Source organism: Chiloscyllium plagiosum, chromosome 48 (genome assembly GCF_004010195.1).
Source record: "Chiloscyllium plagiosum isolate BGI_BamShark_2017 chromosome 48, ASM401019v2, whole genome shotgun sequence".
Taxonomy (NCBI): Eukaryota; Metazoa; Chordata; class Chondrichthyes; order Orectolobiformes; family Hemiscylliidae; genus Chiloscyllium; species Chiloscyllium plagiosum.
In genome coordinates this window covers 5,394,308-5,420,986 of record NC_057757.1, presented here as the reverse complement: position 1 = coordinate 5,420,986, position 26,679 = coordinate 5,394,308, and the positions used below count along the sequence as shown (strand labels likewise).

General features: G+C 46.7%; 2 protein-coding genes across 14 annotated transcripts in view; both read right to left on the bottom strand.

Annotated features, from left to right (window-relative positions):
* The window catches only part of slc12a9 (solute carrier family 12 member 9), a 38,276-nt gene extending 32,325 nt beyond the window's left edge, over positions 1-5,951 (bottom strand). For all 3 annotated transcript variants that reach the window (XM_043683551.1, XM_043683552.1, XM_043683553.1), the window contains exon 1: positions 5,534-5,951. In XM_043683551.1, coding sequence (XP_043539486.1) covers positions 5,534-5,747 — 214 coding nt within the window. In that variant the 5' untranslated portion in view covers positions 5,748-5,951. The remainder of the gene's footprint in view (positions 1-5,533) is intronic.
* A 6,170-nt stretch (positions 5,952-12,121) lies between these two features.
* LOC122544342 overlaps positions 12,122-26,679 on the bottom strand; it is a 91,762-nt gene continuing 77,204 nt past the window's right edge. For 4 of the 11 annotated variants that reach the window (XM_043683543.1, XM_043683544.1, XM_043683545.1 and 1 more), the window contains 5 exons: positions 24,928-25,045; positions 19,846-19,991; positions 17,852-17,975; positions 15,214-15,366; positions 12,127-13,456 (listed from right to left, as the gene is read on the bottom strand). In XM_043683543.1, the coding sequence (XP_043539478.1) occupies positions 15,249-15,366; positions 17,852-17,975; positions 19,846-19,991; positions 24,928-25,045 (506 nt within the window). In that variant the 3' untranslated portion in view covers positions 12,127-13,456; positions 15,214-15,248. Of the gene's footprint in view, positions 13,457-15,213; positions 15,367-17,851; positions 17,976-19,845; positions 19,992-24,927; positions 25,046-26,679 lie in introns of all 11 variants that reach the window. The other 7 variants (XM_043683542.1, XM_043683540.1, XM_043683536.1 and 4 more) reach the window with 3 other exon arrangements.

Here is a 26,679-nt window from a genome sequence, read left to right as displayed (position 1 = left end):
GCCATTCACCTTCCCAAAGTTCTCCAAATTTTATTTTTTATAAAAGCCATCCTTTCACAGATAGGGCTGGGAATTGCAGGGCCAGGCTGGTATTTGATGCTCTTGAAGCGAGTGGCTACTTCAGAAGGCAGCTAAAAGGGCAGGGGAAAAAAAAAAATCAGCCATGGTCCTACTGAACGATAGAACAGGCTCGAGGGGCCGAATGGCCTCCACCTGTTCCTATTTCTTACGGTCTTCACTTCTTCCGTGTCGTTGGGCCTGTGCTCACCCAGGCAAGCAGAGAGAGTTTGTGCCAGTGACTTTGGGGAGTCAGCCCCTGAACAGATGAAAACCCTTCCCTCCGCAGCTTCTCGACTGCCGGCTTTTGTGACGAGTCAAGGTTGTGAGTTCAAGTCCCACACCACAGATAGGATCTGGAATCGAGGTAGGTACAACCCATTCAATATGGAGGGAGCACCTCAAATATTCGCGCATTTTAACTCCCGCACGGTGATGGCTAACATGACTAACCTTATCTTGAAATTAACTTACAATTCACGTACAATTCACGTACAAAGACACTTTGGCAAAAAAAAACATTCACCTTCCCAAAGTTCTCCAAATTTTATTTTTTATAAAAGCCATCCTTTCACAGATAGGGCTGGGAATTGCAGGGCCAGGCTGGTATTTGATGCTCTTGAAGCGAGTGGCTACTTCAGAAGGCAGCTAAAGATCAACACCAAGGCTGTGGGTCTGGAGTCACACGTAGGCCATGTTAACATTTCAAACCCCAAACTGGAGGCCAATCCATCCAGGTCATGAGGAAAGGCTCTGAACAAGCAGCACTAGATCTAAGCCATTAACTCCAATTTCTCTCCCAAGATGCTGCCAGAGCAGTTGAGCTTTTCCAGCCATTTCTGTTTTATTAAGTTTAGATTAGATTCCCTACAGTGTGGAAACAGGCCCTTCGGCCCAACAAGTCCACACCGACCCTCTGAAGAGTAACCCACCCAGTCCCATTTCCCTCTGACTCTAACACTACGGGCAATTTAGCACAGCCAATTCACCTGACCTGCACTTTGTCAAATTTACAGCATCTGCAGTCATTTCGGTTTTCAATACCAGCTGAAGACAGGGCTCTTCCGGGCCGGATTATCTTGCTTTCAACAGCATCTTTTATCTTTCCTAAAAGAGTCTCCTCTGGTCGGTAAACCTCCTACCACTCATCCCCTCTGTCAAAAATCAAAATGATTTTAAACCCAAAGCTCCTCTTAGATTTCTGTCCCGCAAGAATCAAATCAATCAGAGTCCTACAGCACAGAAACAGACCCTTCGGTCCAACTCGTCCATGCCCACCTAAATCAATCAATCAAGTCCCACCTGCCAGCACCCAGCCCATTTCCCTCCAAACCCTTCCTATTCATATACCCAGCCAGATGCCTTTTAAATGCTGTAATTGTACCAGCCTCCACCACTTCCTCTGGCAGCTCATTACATACATACACCACCCCAAGAAAGAGTTGCTCCATAGGTCCTTTTTATATTCTTTCCCCTCTCACCCTAAACCCTTAGTTCTGGACGCTCCCACTCTAGGGAAAAGTTCTTGTCTTTCCACCCTATCCATGTCCCCCATGATTTTATAAGCTCTATAAAAAAAGGGTCAACCCCTGACACTCCAGGGAAAACAGCCCCAGTCCATTCAACCTCTCCTGTTGCTCAAAACCTCCAATCCTTGTAAATCTTTTCTGAAGCCTTTCAAGTTTCACAACATCCTTCCTATAGGAGGGAGACCAGAACTGAACACAATATTCCAAAAAGTGGTCCTGTACAGCCGCAACACGACCTCCCAACTCCTATACTCAATGTACCGACCAAGTGACTTTGGAGAACAAACGCTAGCTTTACCAATCATCCCTGGTACCATTGCAGCATTGCGTGCTCTGCATTTGAACAGGGACAGCGAGACAGCAAACACAAGGCAGCTTTGTGCTAGAGAGACAGCGAGCACGAGAGAGAGGAGGAAGTAGAAGGAAAATGTTTCTTTGACCCCCCCCTTGCAGCCTTGACAAAACAGAAACTGTGCTCTACGAGAACACACACGAAGAATACTCCCCCATTCTCACCCACTGCAGTCAGTCAGGATCGGGTGGTATTTGAAACAGTTAAAATATCCAACTTTTCCCCTTAACCGGTGCCAAACATCAAGAGAGAGAGAACATGCAAGGATAAGGGATAAGGATGGAAACCAGGACGAAAAAAAGCAATGAGGAGACGACAAGAGTCAGTACAACACCAGAGGGGACCCTCATTGCCCATCACCCGAGTGGTTTACTGTTTTAAAAGGGCAGTTAAGAGTCAGCCACGTTGCTGTGGGTCTGGAGTCACGTATAGGCCAGACCAGCAGATTGGGCTGTTTTCCCTGGAGCGTCGGAGGCTGAGGGGTGACCTTGTAGAGGTTTACAAAATTGAGGGGCATGGATAGGATTAATAGACAAGGTCTATTAATAGATGATGGAGCATCTGCAACTTTCTGAAGTCCAAAAGATTCACCCAAGCTCAGAGGGGACCCTCATTTCTCATCTCAGCCTGAGATGATGGGCCCTCTTATCCTAACACTGTTCCCACATTCTCCCCCACACCCATTGGCCTAACAATACCCACTCCAGACATGGGAGAGTCCGGAGACTGGACATGTAGGCCGTAGAACCATAGGGGAAGCAAGTTACCCATGATTGAGAGAAAGGGAAGCAGACCGCTGAAGCAGACATTTAGGAATAATGGGTGGTAGGAGGAGGGTAACCGCTAGAAGGTGAAGGTAACCAGGCACTACCACTTGGAAGTTTTCGGATACAAACACACCATAGCTCACCACACTGCAAACAGACAGGATAACATCCTTTAGTTCGAGATGTACAGCACGGAAACAGACCCCTTGGTCCAACTCGTCCATGCCGACCAGATATCCAAAATTAATCTAGTCCCATTGGGCCCATATCCCTCCAAACCCTTCCTATTCATATACCCATCCAAATGCCTCTTAAATGTTGCAATTGTACCAGCCTCAACCACTTCCTCTGGCAGCTCATTCCATACCACCCTCTGCTTGAAGAGGTTGTCCCTCCGGTCTCTTTTATACCTTTCCCTTCTCACCCTAAACCTATGCCCTCTAGTTCTGGACTCACCAACCCCAGGGAAAAGGCTTTGTCTATTTATCCTATCCATGCCCCTCATGATTTTATAAACCTCTATAAGGTCACCCCACAGCCGCCGATGCTCCAGGGAAAACAGCCCCAGCCTATTCAGCCTCTCCTTATAGCTCAAACCCTCCAACCCTGGCAACATCCTTGGAAACCTTTTCTGAACCCTTTCAAGTTTCACAACATATGTACAGAATGAGCTGCCAGAGGAAGTGGTGGAGGCTGGTACAATTGCAACATTTAAGAGGCATTTGGATAGGTATATGAATAGGAAGGGTTTGGAGGGATATGGGCCAGGTGCTGGCAGGTGGGACTAGATTGGGATATCTGGTCTGCATGGACAGGCTGGACCAAAGGGTCTGTTTCCATGCTGTACACCATTATGACTCGGAGTCTATCCTTCCTATAGCAGGGAGACCAGAATTGAAATCAATATTCCACAAGTGGCCTAACCAATGTCCTATGCAGTCACAACACGACTTCCAACTCCTGTACTCAGTGCCTGGACTACTAAAAGAAAGCATAACCAAACACCACCTTCACTATCCTATCTACCTGCGATTCTGCTTTCAAGGAACTATGCACCTGCACTCCAAGGTCTCTGTTCTGGTTAAAGAAGTATCGATGTTATTAAACTGAGAGGTTTCAGAAAAGATTTATGCTGCTGCTGGGAATGGAGTTATTAAACAAAAACAGAGTGGAACTTTTTTCACTGGAGCTGAGGGGTGACCTGAAAAATTGATAAAATCTGAGGGGGATGGGTAGGGTGAATAGTAAGTCCCCCTCCCTCCCCCCCCAATTCCATGTTTCACATGTGGAATGAACTTCCTGAGGAAGTGGTGGATGCAAGTTCAGTTAGGACATTTAGTGTCAGATTTACAGCAGGGAAACAGACCCTTCGGTCCAACCTGTCCATGCTGAGCAGATTATCCCAACCCAATCAGTCCCATCTGCCAGCACCCGACCCATATCCCTCCAAACCCTTCCTATTCATGTACCCATCCAGGTGCCTTTTAAAAAAAAGTGTTGTTAAAAGACATTTTGATAAGTACATTAATAGGAAAGGTTTGGAGGGATATGGGCCAGGAGCAGGCAGCTGGGACTAATTTAGTGTGGCAACTAAATTGGATTGACTGGGTCCAGCAGCTTGTCTCCATGCTGTATGACTCCAAGTGGGTAAACCCAAGCTCAATGAGATTAGCAAACGATACAGTATGCCTTTATTTAGCACATGGTTTTCAAGTGTGTTTCAAAACCAAAAAGGTCACAGGATAGGAGCAAGAGAAAAAGAAATTGCTCGTGTGAATTATTTTTTTTTAAAAAGCAATGATAATTCACAGGAGCGATACCAAGTCATATTTATAAAATATTAGAAATGAAACAAAGCACTTGAAGTGCTCAGCAGGTCAGGCAGCATCAAGAGAGACTGAACTCACACTGTAGGTACCTCTTCCATGTCTGTGTGGGGTAATCTACTCCCACAGTCACAAAGATGTGTAGGTTAGGTGAATTGGCCATGGGAAATTACCCTTAGTGTTAAGGGATATATAGATTAGGTGCATTAGTCAAGGGTAAATGTAGAGCAATAAGATTGGGCAATGGATCTGGGGTGGGTTACTCTTCAGAGGGTCAGCGTGGACTTATTGGGCTGAATGGTCTGTTTCCACACTTTAGGATTCTATGATTCTTTACAGCAAGGTCCCAGCACCTTACTCAGAGCAGATTCTTTTCAAGGAGCTTATACACACACACAGAGACACATCAGGCCCTGACGACAGACAGTTAACTCGACAGTGAAGGATACATATGGGGCAAGTGGGACACTACAGGTTCCCGGAACTGCAGTTTAAGTTCAGAAAGGTCACAGGACTCAAAACATTAACTGTTCCCTTCCCACCGCAGCCAAGTTTCTCCAGCAATTTCAGTTCATGTTGCAAAAGAAAACTAAACATCCCCTCCAATAAAGTGAGGGAAGAGAGTGCTCTCTCGAACGGTGCACAAGCCTGCTAAAGCAGGCAGGGCAATTTAACAGGAGGCGCCTCTGACAGGGGTCAGCTCTAGCCCTGGACTGCTCCCCCAGAGCTCCAGGTGTACATCCAATGCAGCAAAGGAGGTGAGGGAAAGGTCACCAGGATACAACGTTGCAGCTGCCATTAAAATACATTTAAAATACACACACAAATGCCGCAGTTGAAGCAAGGGGCAGCTTTTAAAATGCAGCTCCTGATATTTAGTGTAAAAAGTGAGTCAACGTTTTCTAGAAAGAGAAATCATTGCAGGAGGAATACAGATGGGAATTTGTATTGAGAGAGAGAGAGAGAGAGGGGTCGGGATGAGCGTGAAAAGGCAGCATTTACCCACTCGCATGAAGATCACGATGCTGAACATGGAGAGCACAGTGGGGACCACCACCCCGAAGAAAGTGGACAGCTTCCTGGAGTCATCGGGCTGGGATGCGGTGCTGGAGACGGCGACCTCGTCTTCCTGCGGGGCCCCGCCGCAGCTCTCGGCGAACCCGCCGGCCACGTTATAGAGCCGGTAGTTGAGAAGGGGAGAGGTCTCACTGGACATGGTGAGGGGCAGGAGAAGGGGAAATCCCACGCTCTGTCCAGAAACTGCAACAATGTAACAAAGCGGCTTCAGCGCGTGTCCATTTCAAAGGAACCGCAAATGGATACAATACAATCAGCTGACTCCGTGTATCAAAGCCACAATCTAGCCCTCTCCCTTCCCAACCTACAGCCAAACCTGCGAATTTAAGGATGTCAGCCCATGTGATGCCCCTCTCACTGCGATTGGTCCCTTTCATCCGCTTAAATCCCCAGCTCAAGCGTTCATTTGCTCATTCCCCCACTGGGACCACGCCCTGTCCCTCCTCTTCCTCACCACCTGAGAGACCGGCCTCATCTTCATTTCTCCCCTGTCTCCTTTTTCTTTTTCTTTCCTCCCCTTCCTACCCCTCTCCCCTCGGTCGGAGTCTCCCGGCCTCAGTGTGGGCCCCTTCTGGACCCAACAGGGCGCCATCAGGGGTGACTTGGAAACTTTCCACTGCTACCATAAAAGCTCATTCCAATTCCTACTTTCAGGGTGAGGACTATTGGTCCATCACACCTTCTGCTGACCCCTCCCCTCAACAGAATTTACTTGTACCCACTGTTTAATCTTCTTGGAGATCCTCTGTTTAGACACTCACTTGCATCACAATAGTCGGTAAGACATAGGAGCAGAAATTCAGCCCATCGAGTCTGTTCCACCATTCAATCGTAGCTAAGTTTCTTAACCCCATTCTCCTGCTTTCTCCTCGTAACCTTTGGACCCTCCCTTGACAACCAAGAACCTATCAATCTCAGTCTGAAATATACTCAATGTCCTGGTCTCCAAAGCCCTTTGTGGCAATGAATTTCACAGATTCTCCACTCTCCAGCTGAAGAAGTTTCTCCTCATCTCCATTCTAAAGGAGAATCTTTATTCGAAGGCTGTGCCCTTCAATCTTCATCTCCTGCTAATGGAAACATGTTCCCAACATCCAGGCTGTCCAGGACATTAAGTATTTTGTAAGTTTCAATCAGACTCCAACCTCCACCCCCCACCCTATCCTTCTAAACTCCATCGAGTATAGACCCAAAGTCCTGAAACATTCCTTTCATTCCTGGGAAAATTCTTGTAATCTCCTCTGGACCTGCTCCAGAGCCAGGACATCCAGGAGACCAAAATTGCTCACAATACTCTCAACGTGGTCTGACAAGAGCCTTATAAAGCCTCAGAAGTACCTCCCTGCTTTTATATTCAAGTCCTCTCAAAATTAATGCCAACATTATATTTGCTTTCCTAAATACTGACTCAACCTGCAAGTTTACCTTAAGAGAATCCTGGACTAGAGCTCCCAAGTCTCTTTGCACTTCAGATTTCTGAATTTTCTCCCTACTTAGAAAATAGTCTATTCTTCCTACCAAAGTGCATGTCCTCACTTTCCCACATTGTATTTCATCTGCCACTTCTTTGCCCACTCTCCTAACCTGTCTAAATCCTTCTGCAGCCTCCCTGCCTCCTCAATACTACCTGTCCCTCCACCTACCTCTGTATCATCTGCAAACCTGGCCAGTATACCCTCTGTTCCTTCATCTAGATTGTTAATGTATAAAGTGAAAGGTTGTGGTCCCAACACTGACCCTTGTGGAACACCACTTGTCACCAGCTGCCATCCTGAGAAGGACCCCTTTATCCCCACCCTCTGCTTTTTGCCAGACAGCCAGGCTTCTAACCATGCTAGCAACTCTAATAACATGGGGAGAAAATGAGGTCTGCAGATGCTGGAGATCAGAGACGGAAATGTGTTGCTGGAGAAGCGCAGCAGGTCAGGCAGCATCTAGGGAACAGGAGAAGGACCCCTTTATCCCCACCCTCTGCTTTTTGCCAGACAGCCAGGCTTCTAACCATGCTAGCAACTTGCCTCTAATAACATGGGCCCTTATCTTACTCAGCAGACCCCCATACGGCAACTTGTCAAAGGCCAAGTAGATAACATCCATTGGTTCTCCTTGGTCTAACTTGCTTGTTAACCTCCTAAAAGGATTCTAACAGATTATGGAAGATGGGGAGTACTGCAATCAGGCGACTGGAATGTGGGCTGAATGGCCTCCTGCTGTGACATAAATGTTGACGAGTCCCTCATTCCCACAATTATTCTCCTGAATCTTGTCTGCTCTGTCTCCGTGTCTTCTCGAAGTGTGGTGTCCAGACATTAATCCCTGTCCAGGCCTTGATATAAGGTCTCTGGTGAGGTTGGGAGGAGAGGCAACCAGTGCACAATTCTATCTCCCTTGGGCAACCATGCAGTGATTGAAAGTTAATAGTGCTTGCTTCCTGAGACGAGACATTTATTTGTGCCAAACGGAGGATGTCCCTTTCACAGCCGGTGAAGTGCATTTGAAGTGTTTCCCATCTTTTAAAAGAGGCACACAATTTGTACAAAGTAAGCTCCCATCAACGGGAAATTGAGAATGGTCTGATAATAATTTGTTTTCAGAGATGTTGATCAGCCACTGGAGAGCAAGGAGATATTCCTCCACTCCTCCATCACTGCCCCATCCTGCATTTGATTTTTTTTTTTAAATTAGCATTGTCACATGTACTGAGATACAGTGGGAAGTATTGTTTTGTGTGTGTGAGACAATGCTGCAGCTTTAAGAAGTTATTTTGTCCTAGTTTCTTTCAAAAAGAGATTAGGGGTCAAGTACTAAGCAGTCTATGAGAAGATAAACAACGTGTGAAGCCCTGAGTTTTTTAAAAAATAGAACAATAGAAGCAGCCTGACTGGGTGGGCTCAAGCACTCTCAGATGCAGGATTTTTAGATTTAGCTTTCAGCAACAGTTGCTGTTGGGGGCTTAAAGAAGTGGAAACTATTTTCCCTTGTTTTGATTATAACCTAAAGCTGGGGACTCTCTTGCTAGGCTGCTGGATTACAGGTGAAACAAAACCTGTTTTCAAATTTGCCTTTTTGCCAAAGGGTGTGTTTATGGGATGTATTCCAATATATACATAGGAACAGTTAATTAGTAATAGTTACTAAATGTGTTATTCTGTTACATTTTCCAATAATTTCTCTTTCTTTTGTTGTATTTTAACCATAGTGCTTGAATAAATTGTGTTTTACTTAACATTGTGTAGTTTAACCAGTCGAATTGCATCTAAAGCACAGCACCTCACATTTACCTGTAAAATAAGAAAAAAGTTACAGTCTAGGTTACCTTCTTAATATATTTTGAGGGAAGCTGGTCTGGTCCATAACAAATGCTATCCAGACGAATCCCACCTTATATAAGCACATCAGGGTAAAAGAACAGAATGCAGCATATACTGAAGGTGCAGAGAAAGATCAACTCTTATATATGAGAGGTCCATTCAGAAATCTGATAACAGTGGGGAAGAAGCTTTTCTTGAATCTGTTGGTATGTGTTTTCAATCTTTTGTATCTTCTGTCTGATGGAAGAGATTATAACCAGGTCGGGAGGGGTCATTGATTATAGTGGCTGCTATCCTGAGGCAGCAGGAAGCGTAGATGAAGTCAATGGATGGGAGGCTGGTTTGAGTGATGGACTGGGCTGTGGTCACAACTCTTTGTAGTTTCTTGCGGTCCTGGGCCAGTTGCTGTACTAAGCCATGATGCATCCAGATTGGATGCTTCCTGCGCTGCACCTATAAAAAATGGTATGAGTCATTGTGGACATGTTGAATTTCCTCAGCCTTCTGAGTCCTTGGAAGCATTAGCCATTGGATTATTTTCCTTCACTGACAGGGTCACAGGACATCTCATCTGAAGGACAGTACCTCTGACTTTTCTGCTACCTCCTGTTTTAAACTGCTGCTGATATGGAATCTGAAACCAAAACCACTCACTGATTGAGGTGCACTGAGATCTCAGAAAGTTACAGAGTTAGAAATTACAAAAAAGATCTTGGTCAATTTGGGTCAACGGGCTGAGGCGTGGCAGATGGTGTTTAATTTGGATAAATGCAAGTTATTGCATTTTGGTAAAGCAAACAGCGGGACTTATACAGTTGAGGGGTGACCTTATAGAGGTTTATAAAATCACAAGGGGCAAAGATAAGGTGAACAATAGCAGTCTTTAGAGATGGAAATGTGTTGCTGGAGAAGCGCAGCAGGTCAGGCAGCATCTAGGGAACAGGAGAATCGACGTTTCGGGCATTAGCCCTTCTTCAGGCTAATGCCCGAAACATCGATTCTCCTGGTCCCTAGCTGCTGCCTGACCTGCTGCGCTTCTCCAGCAACACATTTCCATCTCTGATCTCCAGCATCTGCAGACCTCATTTTCTCTTCAATAGCAGTCTTTACCCTAAGGTGGGCGAGTTCAAAACTAAGGGGCATATTTTTAAGATGAGAGGAGACAGATTTAAAACGGACAAGAGGAACAACTATTTTGCAGAGGGTGGTTCGTGTGTGGAATGAACTGCCAGAGGAATTGGTGGATGCTGGTATAGTTACAACATTTAAAAGACATTTGGATAAGTGCAGGAATAGGAAAGGTTTGGAGGGATGTGAGCCAGGGGCAAGGTAGGTGGGACTAGTTTACTTTGGGGTTATGGTCGGCACGGATTAATTGGACTGATTTCGGTGCAATACGACTCTATGGCACACCTTTCGAAACACCCTGCTAGATGTCAAAGTCTAACACTTTGAAAGCAGACACACCCTGGGGGCCAGAGTTTAATTGCTGTACGATGACGAAAATGTAGAGATCTCTTCTAAAGCAGCTGTTCAGCGAACTGAACTACGTCCTGCTATCTTCCTCCTTCAGTTGGGTGAGGAAGTCAACGCAAACAGCAATGCATTCTTGAAGCTCAGTATTCCAAACGGAAAGGAAGAAATGTACAGCATGGACACTTCGGTCCAACTTGTCCATGCCAACTAGATAATCTGGTGAGAATCCGATCACATTGCCGTCTTCTCTTAGTCGGTCCGAATGGCCTGTTTCTGGCCTCCTCTACTTGAGCATACGTGACAATAAACCCCAACTCTTAATTCTTTTTAATCACACAGTCACAGCCAAAGCACTTTTTTGATAAACAGATTTAATCAGGAATGGTGGTGTTTCAGCAAAGTTTGTTAGGGCAGACATACAGAAATACATTCAAATTTATTTCTGATTAAAAAAAAACTCTTTGCCTAGCTTCAATGAATCTAATTCCAAGTTCCTTTCATGATATAACATTGTGGTTAAAAAAAAAATGCATGTTAAAACATGCCAGTACGTCTAAAGGCTAATTAGGTGCACAAACGGAAAGCATACCTACAGGAAGATAATGGGCTCTTGACAGCTATGTTCACTTCAAATAAAAACAGAGAGTTGTGAAATAAAATAAACTACTGTGCAAACACCTGCCTCAACTTAAAACTCTCCAACCATTAACAAGGTTGAAGCTAAGTACAGCAGGCGCAGGAAATTCAAAGCAAAAACACAATCGATTACTCAACACGCCAGGCACCGTCTGTGGATAACGAGGGTTAGCGTTTTAGGTTAGTGATCTTTCAGAGAGGCAGAGAGACCCACTGAGCGTTCAGAGAATGCTCTGCTGTTCTATTTGAAACACGCATTGTCACTCAACCTTCTGTACATAGGTCCCTTGGGGCTGTTGGCACATGGTTATTGCCCGACTATGAGCCCAGATCATATGACAGTCGACCTTAATCTTGACCGTATTGGGATTGTGTGTGTTAGAAACACCGATATGCATTCCCTTTCTCCCGAAGGGCAGCACGCTCAGGAATAAGAGAAAGCTCCTTCATACTGGAGCAGAGGGGCAGCATTTATTTCCCCAGTTCACGATTCATCAGAATAGGTTCACTAGTCAGCTATGTGGACTACACACGCGCAGAAGGTGAGTTCTGCAACATCTCAGCTCTCTGATAAATCTCTCCAGCTACGGGAACCCCAGTAGATTGTCAATAAACAAATTACAGACGGTGAACATTGAATCGATATATGGAAAGGAAACTAGAATGAAAGAAAGCTTGGCCAATAACTACTGTTGGTAATTTTTTAAAAATTCACTCGCAACGAGAGCATCACTAGTTATTGCCCAGCAGTTATTGCCCCAGAGGGCAGTTTGAGTCAACCACATTGGATGTGGGTCTGGAGTCACATGTAAGGTTGGACTAGGTAAGGATGGCAGATCCCTTCCCTAAAGGGTATTAGTGAACCGGATGGGCTTTCCTGACAACTGTCATCGTTAGACTCTTAATTCCAGATTTTTCTTAAATTGAATTCAAATTGCACCAGCTGCCGTGGGCAGGGTTTGAACCCAGGTCCCCAGAACATGACCTGGATCTCTGGATTAACAGTCCAGCGATAATACCACTAAGCTGTTGCCTTCACCCGCAACACCCTCTCTCCCTCATCACCCTCTCCCTACCCGCAACACCCCCTCCCTCAACTCCTCCCCAGAAAGCCCATCTACTTCAGGGAAGTGAAATCTGCCATCCTTACCCAGTCTTGCCTACATGTGACTCCAGACCTATAGCCCATGTAGTTGACTCTCAGTTGTCCTCTAAGCAGCCACACCCATGTTCACGGAACGTGTAAACTAAAGAAAAAGTTAAAATCACCCCTGCGTCTTTTTATTTGGTTCCTGACACAGTTCAGAGTTTAAAACTGAAATCAACACTGTCTCAGTAAAAGCACAGTCTGGCTGGAGCTGAAGGAAAAACTGGAGATGCTAAAATCAGAAACAGATATAGAAACTGCTAGAAAAGCTCAGCGGGTCTGACAGCATCTGAGGAGAGACATCAGAGTTAACATTCTGGCTCGAGTTCTGAGGGTCACTGGATCCTGAAATGTAAACTCCGATTTCTCTCCACAGATGCTGCCAGACCCACTGAGCTTTCCGGCAATTCCTGCTTTTTTGTTCCGGAAAGAAACTGAAATATTTTTGCGTCTTCAACTCCCATCTCAAAGTTTTAAGGATTAATTTTGTGGAAGGGGGAATTCTGCCTCCTCAGCCTCATAGCTTCAGACGACACAGGGGAGTGGGGAGAAAGATGGCAGACTCAAGGCTCAGCTGAAATCTCAACCATTCCTGAACACGGCATCATAAAGGTCATGCTGTGTCTACAATTAAATCCCTTACTTTCAACCATGCTTGCACGGGACAGTATCCTTTGGAAAATGTCACATCCATTGCTTAAAATGGCAATGTACTGACACAGCTTGCTCTCTGTCCAATAATGATCTCCTTCATAAAAACCAAAACCAGTTGATGCTGGAGATCAGAAACAAAAAAGGAACTGCTGAAATTGGTCTGGTGGCACGTGTGGAGAGAAATCAGAGTTTGGGGTCCAGTGACTCTTCCTCAGAAGTTCTGAGGCTCAGACCAGCTGATCTTTTCTTTCATCTCCCCATACAAACCCAAACCCTTGTTTGACGCTGTCATCTGCTGCTCCCTAATGGTCAGTGCAAGACACAGCAAGGCCTAACAGTTGTCAGGGTCAACACAGGAATTGAAAGGGGCAAAGTGGGGACACAGGCAAACCTTGAGAGAAAAGGAAAGCAACAACAGGGAACAAGCCAAATTACCAGCAGGTACAGATGAATAATTTCAGGTTGAGAAAAAAAAAGTCAGACTGCCAGAGCAGTGCAAGAGCCACTGGTCCCCAGCTACATCAACAGAACTGAAATATTTGGTTTTGGAAACAGGTGTGAGAATGCTTTGCTTGCTTGCTGGCTTTCCTCGTAGGTCTGCGATCCTGAGTGATCCGGGTTCATCTGAAATGGAAGAGGGAGAGAGCCAAAGTAGAGGAGTTACGGCATTCAATACAAATGGAGTGGGCGGTTCGCTAGATTCTCTCAAAAGGCCGCAATGCGGTGTGGCCCTTCTCAATCCACACTGAGCCCAGATCGAACGCTTGGAATTTGTTGCAAACTCTCAGTGACAACGGGGCGGTAGGGGGCAGGATGCTGGTTGGGGTGGGTGGGTGGGGAGGGGGTTACAGACAGAGAGACCCATCTGAGCAGGGCTACATAGGACGGTACAGCACAGCAACAGACCCTTCTGCCCACCACACGAGAAATCCCTGAGACATTGGGCAGCTTGGAGTCTGTGACCCCGGAGCCCCCTTCCCACCTTGTGTGGGTCGAGAGTCATGCTACCAGCCCCCTTCCCTTGCACACATCTCCCTTGGCTTCTATTCCCTTCACCCCTTCCCGCCTCAATCACTTCCTGGGTAAGCCAGTTCCACGTTCTCACCACTGTCTGGCGAAAGGGCTTACTCCCAAGTTCCTCTGGGTGACCATTCCTACTTCCACTGCGCCCATGCCCAACCCAGTGCAGTCCATTCCAATTCAAGATGGCAGCAGAGTAGGATGTGCAGCTTGTGGGCTCCTGCCTGGAGTTCATCTGCTGGCACTTTCTTTTCCTTCTTTCACTTTTTTTTCCCTCACTTTAATCTATTCTCCTTCTGTGGAGAATGGGTGTGTGCAGTGTGGAGATCGAACCAATGGGGGTGGGATTGCGAGGCCAGTGTGGCTAAGCACTGTAGCTCAGTGGTTAGTACTGCAGCCTCACAGCACCAGGGACCTAGGTTCGATTCCAGCCTTGGGCGACTGACTGGGTGGAGTTTGCACATTCTCTCAGCGTCTGCGTGAGTTTCTTCCGGGTGCCCCAGTTTCCTCCCACAGTCCAAAGATGTGCAGGTTGGGGTGAATTGGCCGTGCTAAATTGCCCGTAGTGTTAGGTGCATTAGTCAGAGGGAAATGGACTGGGTGGGTTACTCTTCGGAGGGTCGGTGTGGACTGGTTGGGCCGAAGGGCCTGTTTCCACACGTTAGGGATTCTCATCTTATCTAATCAAGCACTTAAGAAGAATTGTAATTTTGAACTTGGGCCTTTATTTCTTTTTTCTTTCTACTTTGTAAAGATGGTAATGTACAACTTGTAACTTTATTTTTCTACCTGGTACCTAAGAATTTGTACCTGGATACCTTTGTACTTAAGATGGCACCGGGAATGGTAACATTGGACATTTTTCACTGTAACCCTGTGCACGTGAGAATAAAACACAATTTTAATTCACGGCTGCACAGTCCTTCTAGTTTTTCTTTCAATGCGAGTTTGGGCATCATGTATTTCCCATTCCTGACAGGCGCAGTACTGGTGACGGGTTTTAAAAATATGAAAAAAGTCACGGTGATTTGGTGGCGGGAAAGACGCCCAGCCGTGTGTGAGAGCACTTCAGGATAGCAAGAGAGTCACAGTCAACTCCATTGCTGCTGGTATGGAATCACGCGCAGGTCAGACGGGTAATGAGGGGCAGATTTCTGTTACTAAAGAACTAGACCAGCTCAATCCGACAATGGTACTTCTAACATTCCTGATTCGTTTGTGTCAAAAGATTGACTTTACTAGATGCCCTGGTGGGATTTGAACCCAGTGCACTAGCCCAGACCTCTAACTTCCTGGCCCAGCAACATTACCACTACTCCATCATCTCTCTCTCTCCCCCCCCACTCTGGGCTGCTGCATACCATCGGTGACCAGGTCACACGCCGGCCTCTTCCCCTCACTGTGCAGAGTTGGCAAAGTATAGCTTCATTTGCTGGCCATCTATCTCCATATTCTGGAACTGCGCCCGTGCCCTCGTTGCTTCCTCCGCCGTCTTAAAGTCCACAAAGGCAAACCTACAGCACATTTTGGTAGGAATAACAGTAAAAAAGGATCATTACTTGAATGCTTAAAATGTTGCAGCTTGATGTTATGCAGAGGGGCCTGGGCACCCTTGTGCATGGATCACAGAAGGTTGGTTTGCAAGTACAAGTAATTATGAAGGCAAATGGAATTTTGTCCTTCATTGCTAAAGGGGTTGAGTTTAAAAGCAGGGAGGTAATGCTGCAGCTGTACAGGGTGCTGGTGAGGCCACACCTGGAGTACTGTGTGCAGGTTTGGTCTCCTTACTTGAGAAAGGATACACTGGCACTTTGGGTGCAGAGGCGGTTCACCAGATTGATACTGGAGTTGAGGGGGTTGCTTTATGAGGAGAAACTGAGTAGACTGGAATTCAGAAGAATGGGGGTAGGGAGGGAGGGGATCTTATAGAAACATATAAAATTAGGAAGGGAATGGATAAAATAAAAAGGATGTTTCCACTGGCAGGTGAAGCTAGCACAAGAGGGTGTAGCCTCAAAATTAAGGGGAGCAGATTTAGGACAGAATTGAGAAGGAACTTCTGGTTCTTAAACAACGGAATTCCTTGCCCAGCGAACGAGTTGACAATACTTCAGTAAACATTTTTAAGGCTAAGGTAGACTTTTTTCTTGAAAAATAAAAGAATTAAGGGATACAGTGAGAGGGAGGGTAAGTGGAGCTAAGTCCATGAAAAGATCAGCCATGATCTTCCATGATCTTATTGAATGGTGGAGCTGGCTCGAAGGGCCAGACGACCTACTCCTGCTTTTAGTCCTTCATGTTCTTACAAACAGGCCATTGAGGTCCAGACTTTGGCTCCTTCTCACCTGGGCTCCATTTCTAAAAAACGGAAAATTGTTTTTCAAGTCCATCACTTGTGGCATTGGCACCCCCCTCTCCCACCACTGGCCCTGGTTGTGAGACAACGCGAGGACGTGTCGAACCCATGAGGTCGCGTGAGAGTCAGCAGCAAACACAGAAATACTCTCCACAGAGCTCCCCCAGTGATGGGAATCTCAAACCCACACTCTCAATGTCAATGCTGCAAAACCAACTTGGAAAGCTTGGTTCACCGAGCTGACATCGGTGACCACTGGTGTTCTTTCCTGCTCGGATCCTGCTTGGCAGGTTACCCCCCCACCCCTGCCATCCCTCACCCACAAACAGGCAGACATCCTTCACCTGTGAGTGGAGGAGGTAGCCCGTCAGTAAACTATTCAACCACAAAATGCGTCACACCGAGTCATCATTTAAACACCCACTCGCGCACACATTACACTCTTGGGATTTTATTAGTGTTACTAGTGATTAGTCAGCCATTAGGGATCAGAAGCTTGGTTAATTCCTCCACTCAACAGCCCAGCTGTGGTAGGGAGCATTTCCAATACAGCAAGGAAGCAACTAGGCGTCAGCTCCTCGATAACATGACATTTACCCTGTTTTTGAATGTTTAATGTTCATCAGTTTACAGAAAGGTTCTAGCTATATAGGGGTGGCACGGTGGCTCAGTGGTTAACACTGCTGCCTCACAGCACCAGGGACCTGGGTTCAATTCCTGCCTTGGGCAGCTGTCTGTGTGCACATTCTCCCCATGTCTGTGTGGGATTCCTCTGGATGCTCCGGTTTCCTTCTACAGTCCAAAGATGTGTAGGTTAGGGTGAATTGGCCATGCTAAATTGCCCGTAGGTGCATTAGTCAGGGGTAAATGTAGGGGAACGGGTCTGGGTGGGTTGCTTTTCAGAGGGTCGGTGTGGACGTTTTGGGCCCAAGGGCCTGTTTCCACACTGTAGGGAATCTAATCTAATCATATACCATCTTTCACAATTTTTTATTCGCTCGTGAGTCATGGGCGTTGCTGGCTAAGCCCAGCATTTATTGCCTATCCCTAAGTGCCCAGAGGGCAGTCAACCACATCGCTGTGGGTCTGGAGTCACATGTAGGCCAGACCAGGTAAGGATGGCAGTTTCCTTCATTAAAGGACATTAGCAAACCAGATGGGTTTTTCCAACAAAGTCATCACTAGAGTCTTAATACTAGATTTTTTTAAAAAAATCAAGTTCAAATTCTACTATCAGCCATGGTGGGAATGGAACCCGGGTCCCCAGGATGTTACCTGGGTCTCTGGATTAATAGTTTGGTGATAAATACTACTAGGCCATTACCTCCCCCTCCATCTTCAGATCATGCCAAAGCAATTCATAACCAATGGCACATATTTTGCAAGTGCAATTGCTGATGTATTGTAAGAAACCTGGCTGCAGAGTCAGCTCCTGCAGCTGGTGATAACCACGAGACAATGTGTTTTCGTTTTGAATCCTAGAATCCCCACAGTGTGGAAGACAGTGTTGGGCCATTTGGCCCAACAAGTCCACAGTCATGGTAGTTGAACAGGGAGATGGGAGAGCTTCTCAACTTTTCCACGGGATGGTGGTGGCAACGGGAATTGGCTGGTGTTTTCCCTAAAAGTCAGCGAATGCTCACCGCCGTCCCTTTTTTCGTGGTATCCTGGCACCCACGGCCTCCTTGAAGGTTGATTTCAACATTTTGACTGTTGTTCGTTTGGACAGGCGCCATACAAACAGGGATCTGGTGGATCTGGTGGAATCTGAAAGGAGAGAAAGCAGGTCAGCGCAGTCTTGAAACACTCTCGTCCGTTCCCTCAAAACTCGGAGCAAGCTCATCACAGAGAAGGCCAGGAGAGAAGACACCCATGTATCGCTGTTAAAGAGATACATTACACGCTGACGCTTTCCATCGTGCACTTAAGATGCAAGAACACCAAATCCCAAAGGATTGCCTTTTCTCTCCATTTTCAGAGAAGACAGTGGAAAAATAAATTGCTGTTTGTTAGATGGGCAATGCCAACCTCTGTGAACTGTAGTAGCAAGGGAAGACTATGGAGGGGGAGAGGCATCGCCACCGTACAGAGTTCCTCAAAAAGGGTGTTCTGGACTTTACGCGGTGGCCCAATCCATGGGCATTCCCAGGCGGACTTTGTACCCATTAGGTCCAATGATGGGGTGTCCATCTCCATCGAGGACAGGATCCTGCTTCCCAAGAGCTGCCAACCATTTGGAAGTGCTCTCCAGGCCCAGCAGCGCCACAGTGAGCAATGGCCACTACTGGGACTGCAGCCAGAGGGCAACTTGGATGCCAACATGATCACGAGTGCGTTGGCCGGGGAGTGTCAGGAGGACCCAGTGGCTGGCGAGTACTTGGATGAGGGGGCTGTTCAGTAGGGGTCGGCCATAACTACAGGGTACCGCCCTCTGTGCACTACAGAGTAACAAATCAGGAGTCTCCTCCCTGGGTCTGAGGTTGACCAGGCCATCTGCACATGTGGCAAAAGACCTTCACTGGTCACTCGAGAGCTTCAACTGGTCCCTGGGCTGGAGAGCTACTATCCACCTTCCCCTGTCACTGGTGAAACACCAGGGGGAAGCCTGTATTCGTGTTCTTCCCAGCCGCTGAATTACTTTTTACAGCTGGTCACATCAAGGCCGGAGACCCTGCAAATCCTGATCAATGAATTCTTTCGATGGGTGTTGCTCATCCCTAACAGACCCGAGCTGAGTGGCTTGTTCGACTGGTTCAGAGGGGGCTGAGGGGGTGACTTAAGTCATAAAGTCACATAGCATGGAAACAGACCCGTCGGCCCAACTCGTCCAGACCAACCAGATATCCTAAATTAATCAAGTCCCATTTGCCAGCACTTGGCCCATATCCCTCTAGACCCTTCCTACTCCATGTAACTGCCTGAGTGCCTTCTAAACGTTGTAACCGTACCAGCCTCCACCACTTCCTCTGGCAGCTCATCCTATTTGCCGACCACCCTCTGTGTGAAAAAGGTACCCCTTAGGTCCCTTTTAAATCGTTCCCCTCTCACCTTAAGCCCAAGCCCTCTGGTTTTGGGCTCCCCTAACGTTGGAAAAAGCACCTTAGCTATTCATCCTATCCATGTCCCTCATGACTTTATAAGCCTCGGTAAAGTCACCCCCTCAGCCTCCGATGATCCAGGGAGAAAGGTCCCAGCCTATCCAGCCTCCGTTCTGGCAACATCAACCATGTTGAAGTGAGTCTGGAGTCACATGTGGGTCAGATGGGGTAAGGACAGACACATTCCCATGAACACCATGCTGTTTCAAAGCTAGTCGTCTTGCATTTTATTCATTGAAGTTAACTCCACCAGCAGCCGTGGTGGGATTCGAACCCATGTCCACAAAACATAAAACCAAGGCACCTGATCACATGTCCACAGTGTCCCCATCATCCCCGGGGACGAGAGGAGACCAGATTTGTGGAGCCTAACGCCAGCAAGGCCACAATTCAGCTGTTGGAAAGAAATGCCAGCAGCAGCAGTAGCTTCCATTCAGTAACCAGCGCACAGCAAGTCAACGTGACTGAGGGTGGTTCTAACTACACTAATCTCCAGTCAGTTCGCAAATAGGATTTGGACCACGTGCACTGGTACATACCTGACCAGTCAGACTGGCTCTCTGGGCTCTCCTGCTCTTCCTCTATCGAAGCCACTCGAACTGCCTGGCCTGGAATACCTCTGCCTTGGAAGTCCTTCAGAGCAAGTTTGGCTTGTTTCGTGGTCTTGTATTCCACGTAGGCAACTCTACAACAACAGCAATGAATTATAAAACACAGCAATTGCCCTTACACCGCTCCCCCCCAACCCCCAATCCCCGTCACACCTGAACTTTCCAGATCTCTCACGACATCCAGCACGCCAGGCTGTTCGCCCTGTCGGGTCTTTGCTGGGCCCTTCATAGAAAGTGAGTCTATCAAGTCCCTATACCTTCCTCCTGCCCCGTTGCTCTGTACATTTCTTCCCTTCAACTGGCTTTTTTTTCCTGTGCCCTCTTTCACAAAAAGCGGGCATCACTGGGGCAAGGCCGATGTTTGTTGCCCATCCCTGAATGCCCCTTGAAATGACTGGCTTGCTAGGCCATTTCAGAGGGCAGTTAAGAGTCAGTCACGCCCAGGCCAGAATGAGAGAGGACAGCAGATTCCCTTCCCTGATGATAGTTATTGTGATCAGCACATGGGGAGGCGATGGCATTGTGACATTGGCACTGGGCTGTTAATCTAGGGACCCGGTTAAGTTTGAATATCGGAGTTGGGACGTCATGTCGAGGACATTAGAGCGGCCTCTTCTGCAGGGTTGGTGCAGTTCTGGTCGCCCTATTATAGGAAGGATATTATTAAACTGGAGAGGGTTCAGAAGAGGTCGCCCGGGATGTTGCCGGGTATGGAAGGTTTGAGTGATAAGGACAGGCTCAATAGGTTGGGACTTTTTTTTTAAAACTGGAGCGTTGGGAGATTGAGAGGTGACTTCATAGAGGTTTATAAAATCATCAGGCGTACAGATAAGGTGAACGACAAGACTTTCTTCTCCCCTCGGGTGGCGCATTTCAAGACTAGAGGGCTTATTTATAAGGTGAGAGGAGAAAGATTTTAAAAAGGATATTGGGGCAATCTTTTTTTTAAAACACAGAGGGAGGTTCGTGTGTGGAATGAACTTCCCGAGGAAGAGGCGGATACGGATACAACTACAATATTTAAAAGGCCAAAAATCACATGATGCCAGGTTATGGTCCAACTGGTTTATTTGAAAACACCAACTTTTGGAGCGCTGCTCCTTCATCAGGTGTAAGTGGCACTCCACACCGATATTTAAAAGACATGGATAACAACATGAATGTTTGGAGGGATTTGGGCCAAGCGCAGGCAGGTAGGAATACAAAGGAACCTCAATTATCCGAACGAAACGGGCGGGCAGTATTTCGTTCTGATAACTGATTATTCAGATGACTGATCTAATGCCTCTCCTCTGGGACTCGGAGTTCTCTGCAGCTTCCTTTCTCCTCTCTCTGCCTGCCTTGCTCCCTCCCTCTGTCTCAGGGTTCGTTTTTGAGCAGGCTGCAGCATTGCTGAAGCCTCTCCCCACCCCACCTCACTTCAATGGGATTGAGGGAGCGAGCACTTGCCGAGTCCGTTCCCTATTCAGGAGACCAGGCAGGAGCACAGTGGGTCAGACTGCTGCTGCCTTGTGTCTCTCTGTGTAGGTGGGTGGGGGGGGTGAATCTCAAAACAGTGTGCGCGCGTGCGCGCACACACACAAAACTTTTGAGTAGTTCCCACTTTGCCCTGCACAGGACAACGTTGGAGCGATTATCTAGGATAGGGGGCTTTGTATGGTAGGGTACACCCCTGTGTAGAACTCTAGGGCAAGTGGAGGGAGGTGGTGGGGTGGGGGTGGGGGGGGGTGTCTCGATACCTAGAAAGCCCCCAGTGCTTGCTGTGACCTCCTGGTTAGACAAAGCTCTGTGTTAAAGTAAAAACAAAGCACGCTTGAAAACTCGCCTCCTTTCAGATCTGGAGACTGTTGAGAAAGTGAAAAGTGCAAACTAAGCGAGGGAATTCCAGCCCCTGGTTTTTTAGTTTCCATTTCTTTGCTGCTCAGAGGCATGTGTCAGGGTGGTGTGAATCAGATGGAGGTGTGTGTAAAACCCATCTTCCTATTTCCTCAGAGAAAGCTGTCAGTTTTCACATCTGCCAGTTTCAAAGTTGGGGGACTGCTGGTGTGTGTGTGTGTGTCCCAGAGATTTGTTTTATTTTCAATTATTCCTGAAAAACTCTGAGAAAGAAAGATAACAGTTAACTTTTAGCGTTCTTGTGAGTGCAGGACTGTAAATTTCAAAAACTCAGCCTTTGTAATGGGCTGGTGTGTTTTTTATTTGGGAATATTCAGTGCTCTGAATTTGCCCAATTTACATTCTGTCTGTCTTCGTTTGGAGAGGGGGGGGGGGGGGGGGAGGAAAAGAGAGAGAGAGAGAGAGAGAGAGCACGCGAGAGAGAGAGAGAGAACGCGCGCGCGAGAGAGAGAGAAAGCGAGAGTTGATGTTGTGAGTCCAGCATAACACGTCTACGTTACTGTTCTATAAGAGTCACACATGACACAAAATGTTAACCCTGCTCTCTCTCTCTCTCTCTACAGACGCTGCCAGATCTTGCTGAGTTTCTCTAGTGTTCTGAGTCTCTCCCAGTTTTAACTTTCCCATCTTCTGGTTTCAAAACCCTCTGGGATTTTGCCTTCACTCAAAGTCTGGCCCCCTGCACCAGCTCTTCCCATCACACGGGGATCTCAGTGTCCCCCCGCCCACCCTCACCAGTCACTACCGCTCCCAATCACTGACCTCAGACTGCCACTCCTTCATCACCGTGACTGTCTCTTCACCCGCCGAGGCAGTAGGCTCTAGAATTACAGTCACTGAGACATACAGCATGGAAACAGAGCCTTTGGTCTAACTCATCCATGCTGACCAGATATCCTAACCTAATCCAGTGCCATTTGCCAGCATTTTAAATGCTGTAATTGTACCAGCCTCCACCACTTCCTCTGGCAGCTCAGTCCATCCACGTACCATCCTCGGTGTGAAAACATTGCCCCTTAGGTCCCTTTTAAATCTTTCCCCTCTCACCTGAAACCTATGCCCTCTAGATTTTGGACTCCCCTACCCTGGGGGGAAAAAAAAACTTGGCTATTCCCCCTATCAGTGCCCCTCATGATTTTATAAACCTCGATAAGGTCACCCCTCAGCCTCCAACGTTCCAGGGAAAACAGCCCCAGCCTCTCCTCATAGCTCAAATCCTCCAACCCTGGCAACATCCTTGTAAATCTTTTCTGAACCCTTTCAAGTTTCACAACATCCTTCCGATAGGGAGACCAGAATTGCATGCAATATTTCAAAAGTGGCCTAACCAGTGTCCTGTATAGCCACAGACCTCCCAACTCCTATAATCAATGCTTTGGCCAATAAAGGAAAGCATACCAAACACCTTCTTCACTATCCTGTCTACCTGCGACTCTACTTTCAAGGAACTATGAACCTTTGTTCAGCAACACTCCCTAGGACCTTACCATTAAGTGTATTAGTCCTGCCCCGATTTGCTTTTCCAAAATAAAGCACGTCATATTTATCTAAACTCCATCTGCCACTCCTCAGCCCATTGGCTCATTTGATCACGATTCCGTTGTAATCCGAGGTAATCTTCTTCGCTGTCCACTACACCTTCAATTTTGGTGTCATCTGCAAACTTACTAACTATACGTCCTATGTTCACATCCAAATAATTTATAGAAATAATGAAAAGTACTGGACCCAGCACCGATCCTTGTGGCACACCGATGGTCACGGGTCTCCAGTCTGAAAAGCAACCCTCGACCACCACCCTCTGTCTTCTATCTTCGAGCCAGGTCTGTATCCAAATGGCTAATTCTCCCTGCATTCCATGTGATCGCTCTAACCCTAAACCTCCCCTTTTGACAATCACAATTTCAACCAAGCTTTAGCACCCCCCCTCCCAATTATTTCACAAAGCTCATAAGGCCATAAGAAAAAGCAGCAGAAATTAGGCTATTCAGCCCGAGTCTGCTCTGCAATTGAATCATGGCTGATAGGTTTTCATCCCCATTCTCCCGCCTTCTCCCTCTAAACCTTGATCCCCTCGATACTCAAGAACCTATCTATCTCCGTCTTAAATACACTCAATGACCTGCCTCCACGGCCTTCTGTGGCTGTGAATTCCATTGATTTGCCACTCTCTGGCTGAAGAACTTTCTCCTCATTTCCATTCTAAAAGGTCTTTACTCAAAAGCTGTGCCCTTGGGACCTAGTCTCTTCTACCAATGGAAACATCTTCCCAAAATCTACTCTGTCCAGGCAATTCAGTATTCTGTATATTTCAATTAGCTCCCCCCCCGATCCCAAACGTTCCTCATATGTTAAGCTTTTCATTGCTGGGACCATTCTCGTGAATCTCCTCTGAACATGCTCCAGGGCCAGTACATCCTTCCTGAGATATGAGGCCCAAAGTTGCACACAATACTCCAAATGTGGCCTGTGCAGAGTCTCAGAAGTTTATCTCTGCTTTTATATGGAAGTCCTCTCAAAATAAATGCCATCATTGCATTTGCCTTCCTAACTACATACTCGACCTGCAAGTTTACCTTGAGAGAATCCTGGACTAGAACTCTGGAGTCTCTGTGCACTTCAGATTTCTGAATTTCTCCCCATTTAGAAAATAGTCCATGCTTCTATTCTTCCTACCAAAGTGCATGACCTCATACTTTCCCACACTGTACTCCATCTGCCACTTCTTTGCCCACTCTCTAACCTGGAAGAGCACAGCAGTTCAGGCAGCATCCAAGGAGCTCCTCGGATGCTGCCTGAACTGCTGTGCTCTTCCAGCACCACTAATCCAGAATCTGGTTTCCAGCATCTGCAGTCATTGTTTTTACCTCACTCTCTAACCTGTCCAAACCCTCCTGCAGCCTCCCCACCTCCTCAATGCTACCAATCCCTCTACTCATCTTTGTATCGTCTGCAAACATAGCCAGAATGCCATCAGTTCCTTCATCTAGACCATTAATGGATGAAGTGACAAATATTGTTTAATAACACTCCTTTGTAATGCCTTGAGATGGGTTACTAGTGAAAGGTGATATATGAATGCAAATTGTTGCTAATGGACCAAGTTTTACTCACCCTTGTGACTGGTTGCTTTTTGACAGGTGGATATCCTCAGCATCATTAAGTATAGATTTTAGATTCTTTTTACTGATTGGGTAAGGCAGGTTTTTAATCATAAGAATTTTCCTTTTCTCTGCAGAAACAACAGTTTACATTTCAGTGCATTGCAAGCTGTATTTCACATTCCAGGCAAAGGACACCCACATGAATACACACCCAACATGACTGCCTCATCTGACTGATGTCACTTCCAGAACAGGGACAGCACAGAGTAAAGCTTCCACAGCACTGTTCCCCCATTAAACAGTCCTAAGACCGGGACAGCATGGGGTTAGAGACAGAGTAAAATGTCATCTACACTGTCCCCATCCAATACTCCCAGGACAGAGGCAGTATGGAGTTAGATACAGAGTAAAGCTCTGTCCCCCATCAAACACTGCCAGGACAGAGGCAGTACGGGGTTAGATACAGAGTAAAGCTCTCTCTGCCCTGTCCCCATGAAACACTCCCAGGACCGGGACAGCATGGGGTTATGTTTTAAACTGGAATCAAAGCTTCCTCTACACTGCCCCATTAAACACTCCCAGAAGTGCGTACAGTTCTGGTTGCCACATTATAGGAACGACTTGTGAGACTCTGGAGAGGGTACTGAAAAGATTTACCAGAATGTTGCCTGGCTTGGAGGGTATTAACTATGAGGAGAGGTTGGTCAAACCTGGCTTGTTTTCACTTGAACATCAAAAGATGTACTGAATTGAATTAAATCGCTTTATTGTCACGTGCACTTGAGTGAGTGCAGTGAAAAGCTTGCAATGGGCTGATCCAATTGAAGTTTACAAAATTATGAGAGGCATGGGTAGAATTGGTAGTCGGGGTCTAGTGCAGGGAAGAAAGGTCAATTACTAGGGGCATAAGGTAAAAGGGGACAAGTTTAAAGTAGATGCAAGAGGCAAGTTGTTTTTAAAACAGAGGGTGGCAAGTGCCTGGAATGCACTGCCAAAGTTCATAGGGCAAGCAGATACAACAGCAATATTTCAGAGGTATCTTGAGATAGATTGAATAGGCAGGAAATAGAGGGTCACAGACCACTAGAAGGCAAAAGGTTCTGTATTAGAAAGGAGTCCATGAGTTGGCACAAGCTTGGTGGGCCCAACGGCCTGGTCCTGTGCCGTACTGTTGTCTGCTCTTTGACAAGGGCAGCACAAGGTGAGGGACAGAGTAAAGTAGCCTCTACTCTTTTAAATGGAAGATAAAACTCCCTTAACACCATCCCTGATCCAATACTCCCAGGACAGGGATAGAGTTGTTATAAAGTTGGTGTGTAAAAATGGGGGAAAGCACTGGGATGTCCCTTTCAGAGATGGTGCTCTTTTTCAGGTTTAAGAATGGACTGAACAGCAGTTAAAAGTGCAGGTGCACAGGGAGCACCTGAATTAACACATTTTGTATCAAACAGCCAAGTAGCATTTTTTACCCAGACAACAGTTTAAATTCAGCCAATTAATTTAAAAAGACACTTGGAAACTAAGGACCAGTTGAATTTAAAACGGATTGTTTTGACACCCAGAAGCCAATCAAATTATAAAGAATTGAATGCGTCATGGAGGGTATGTAAAACTGGGAGATTTGAAAATCGGCAGAGAGCCACTTCCCATCTGAAGAGTAAATATCGGGCTCTCTCAGAAATCTGTAAGCTCTCTAAAAAGACCCAAAGGTACCACAGTATTTCCCAGCTCAAAACCCTCACTGAGGGATCATCAGAACATA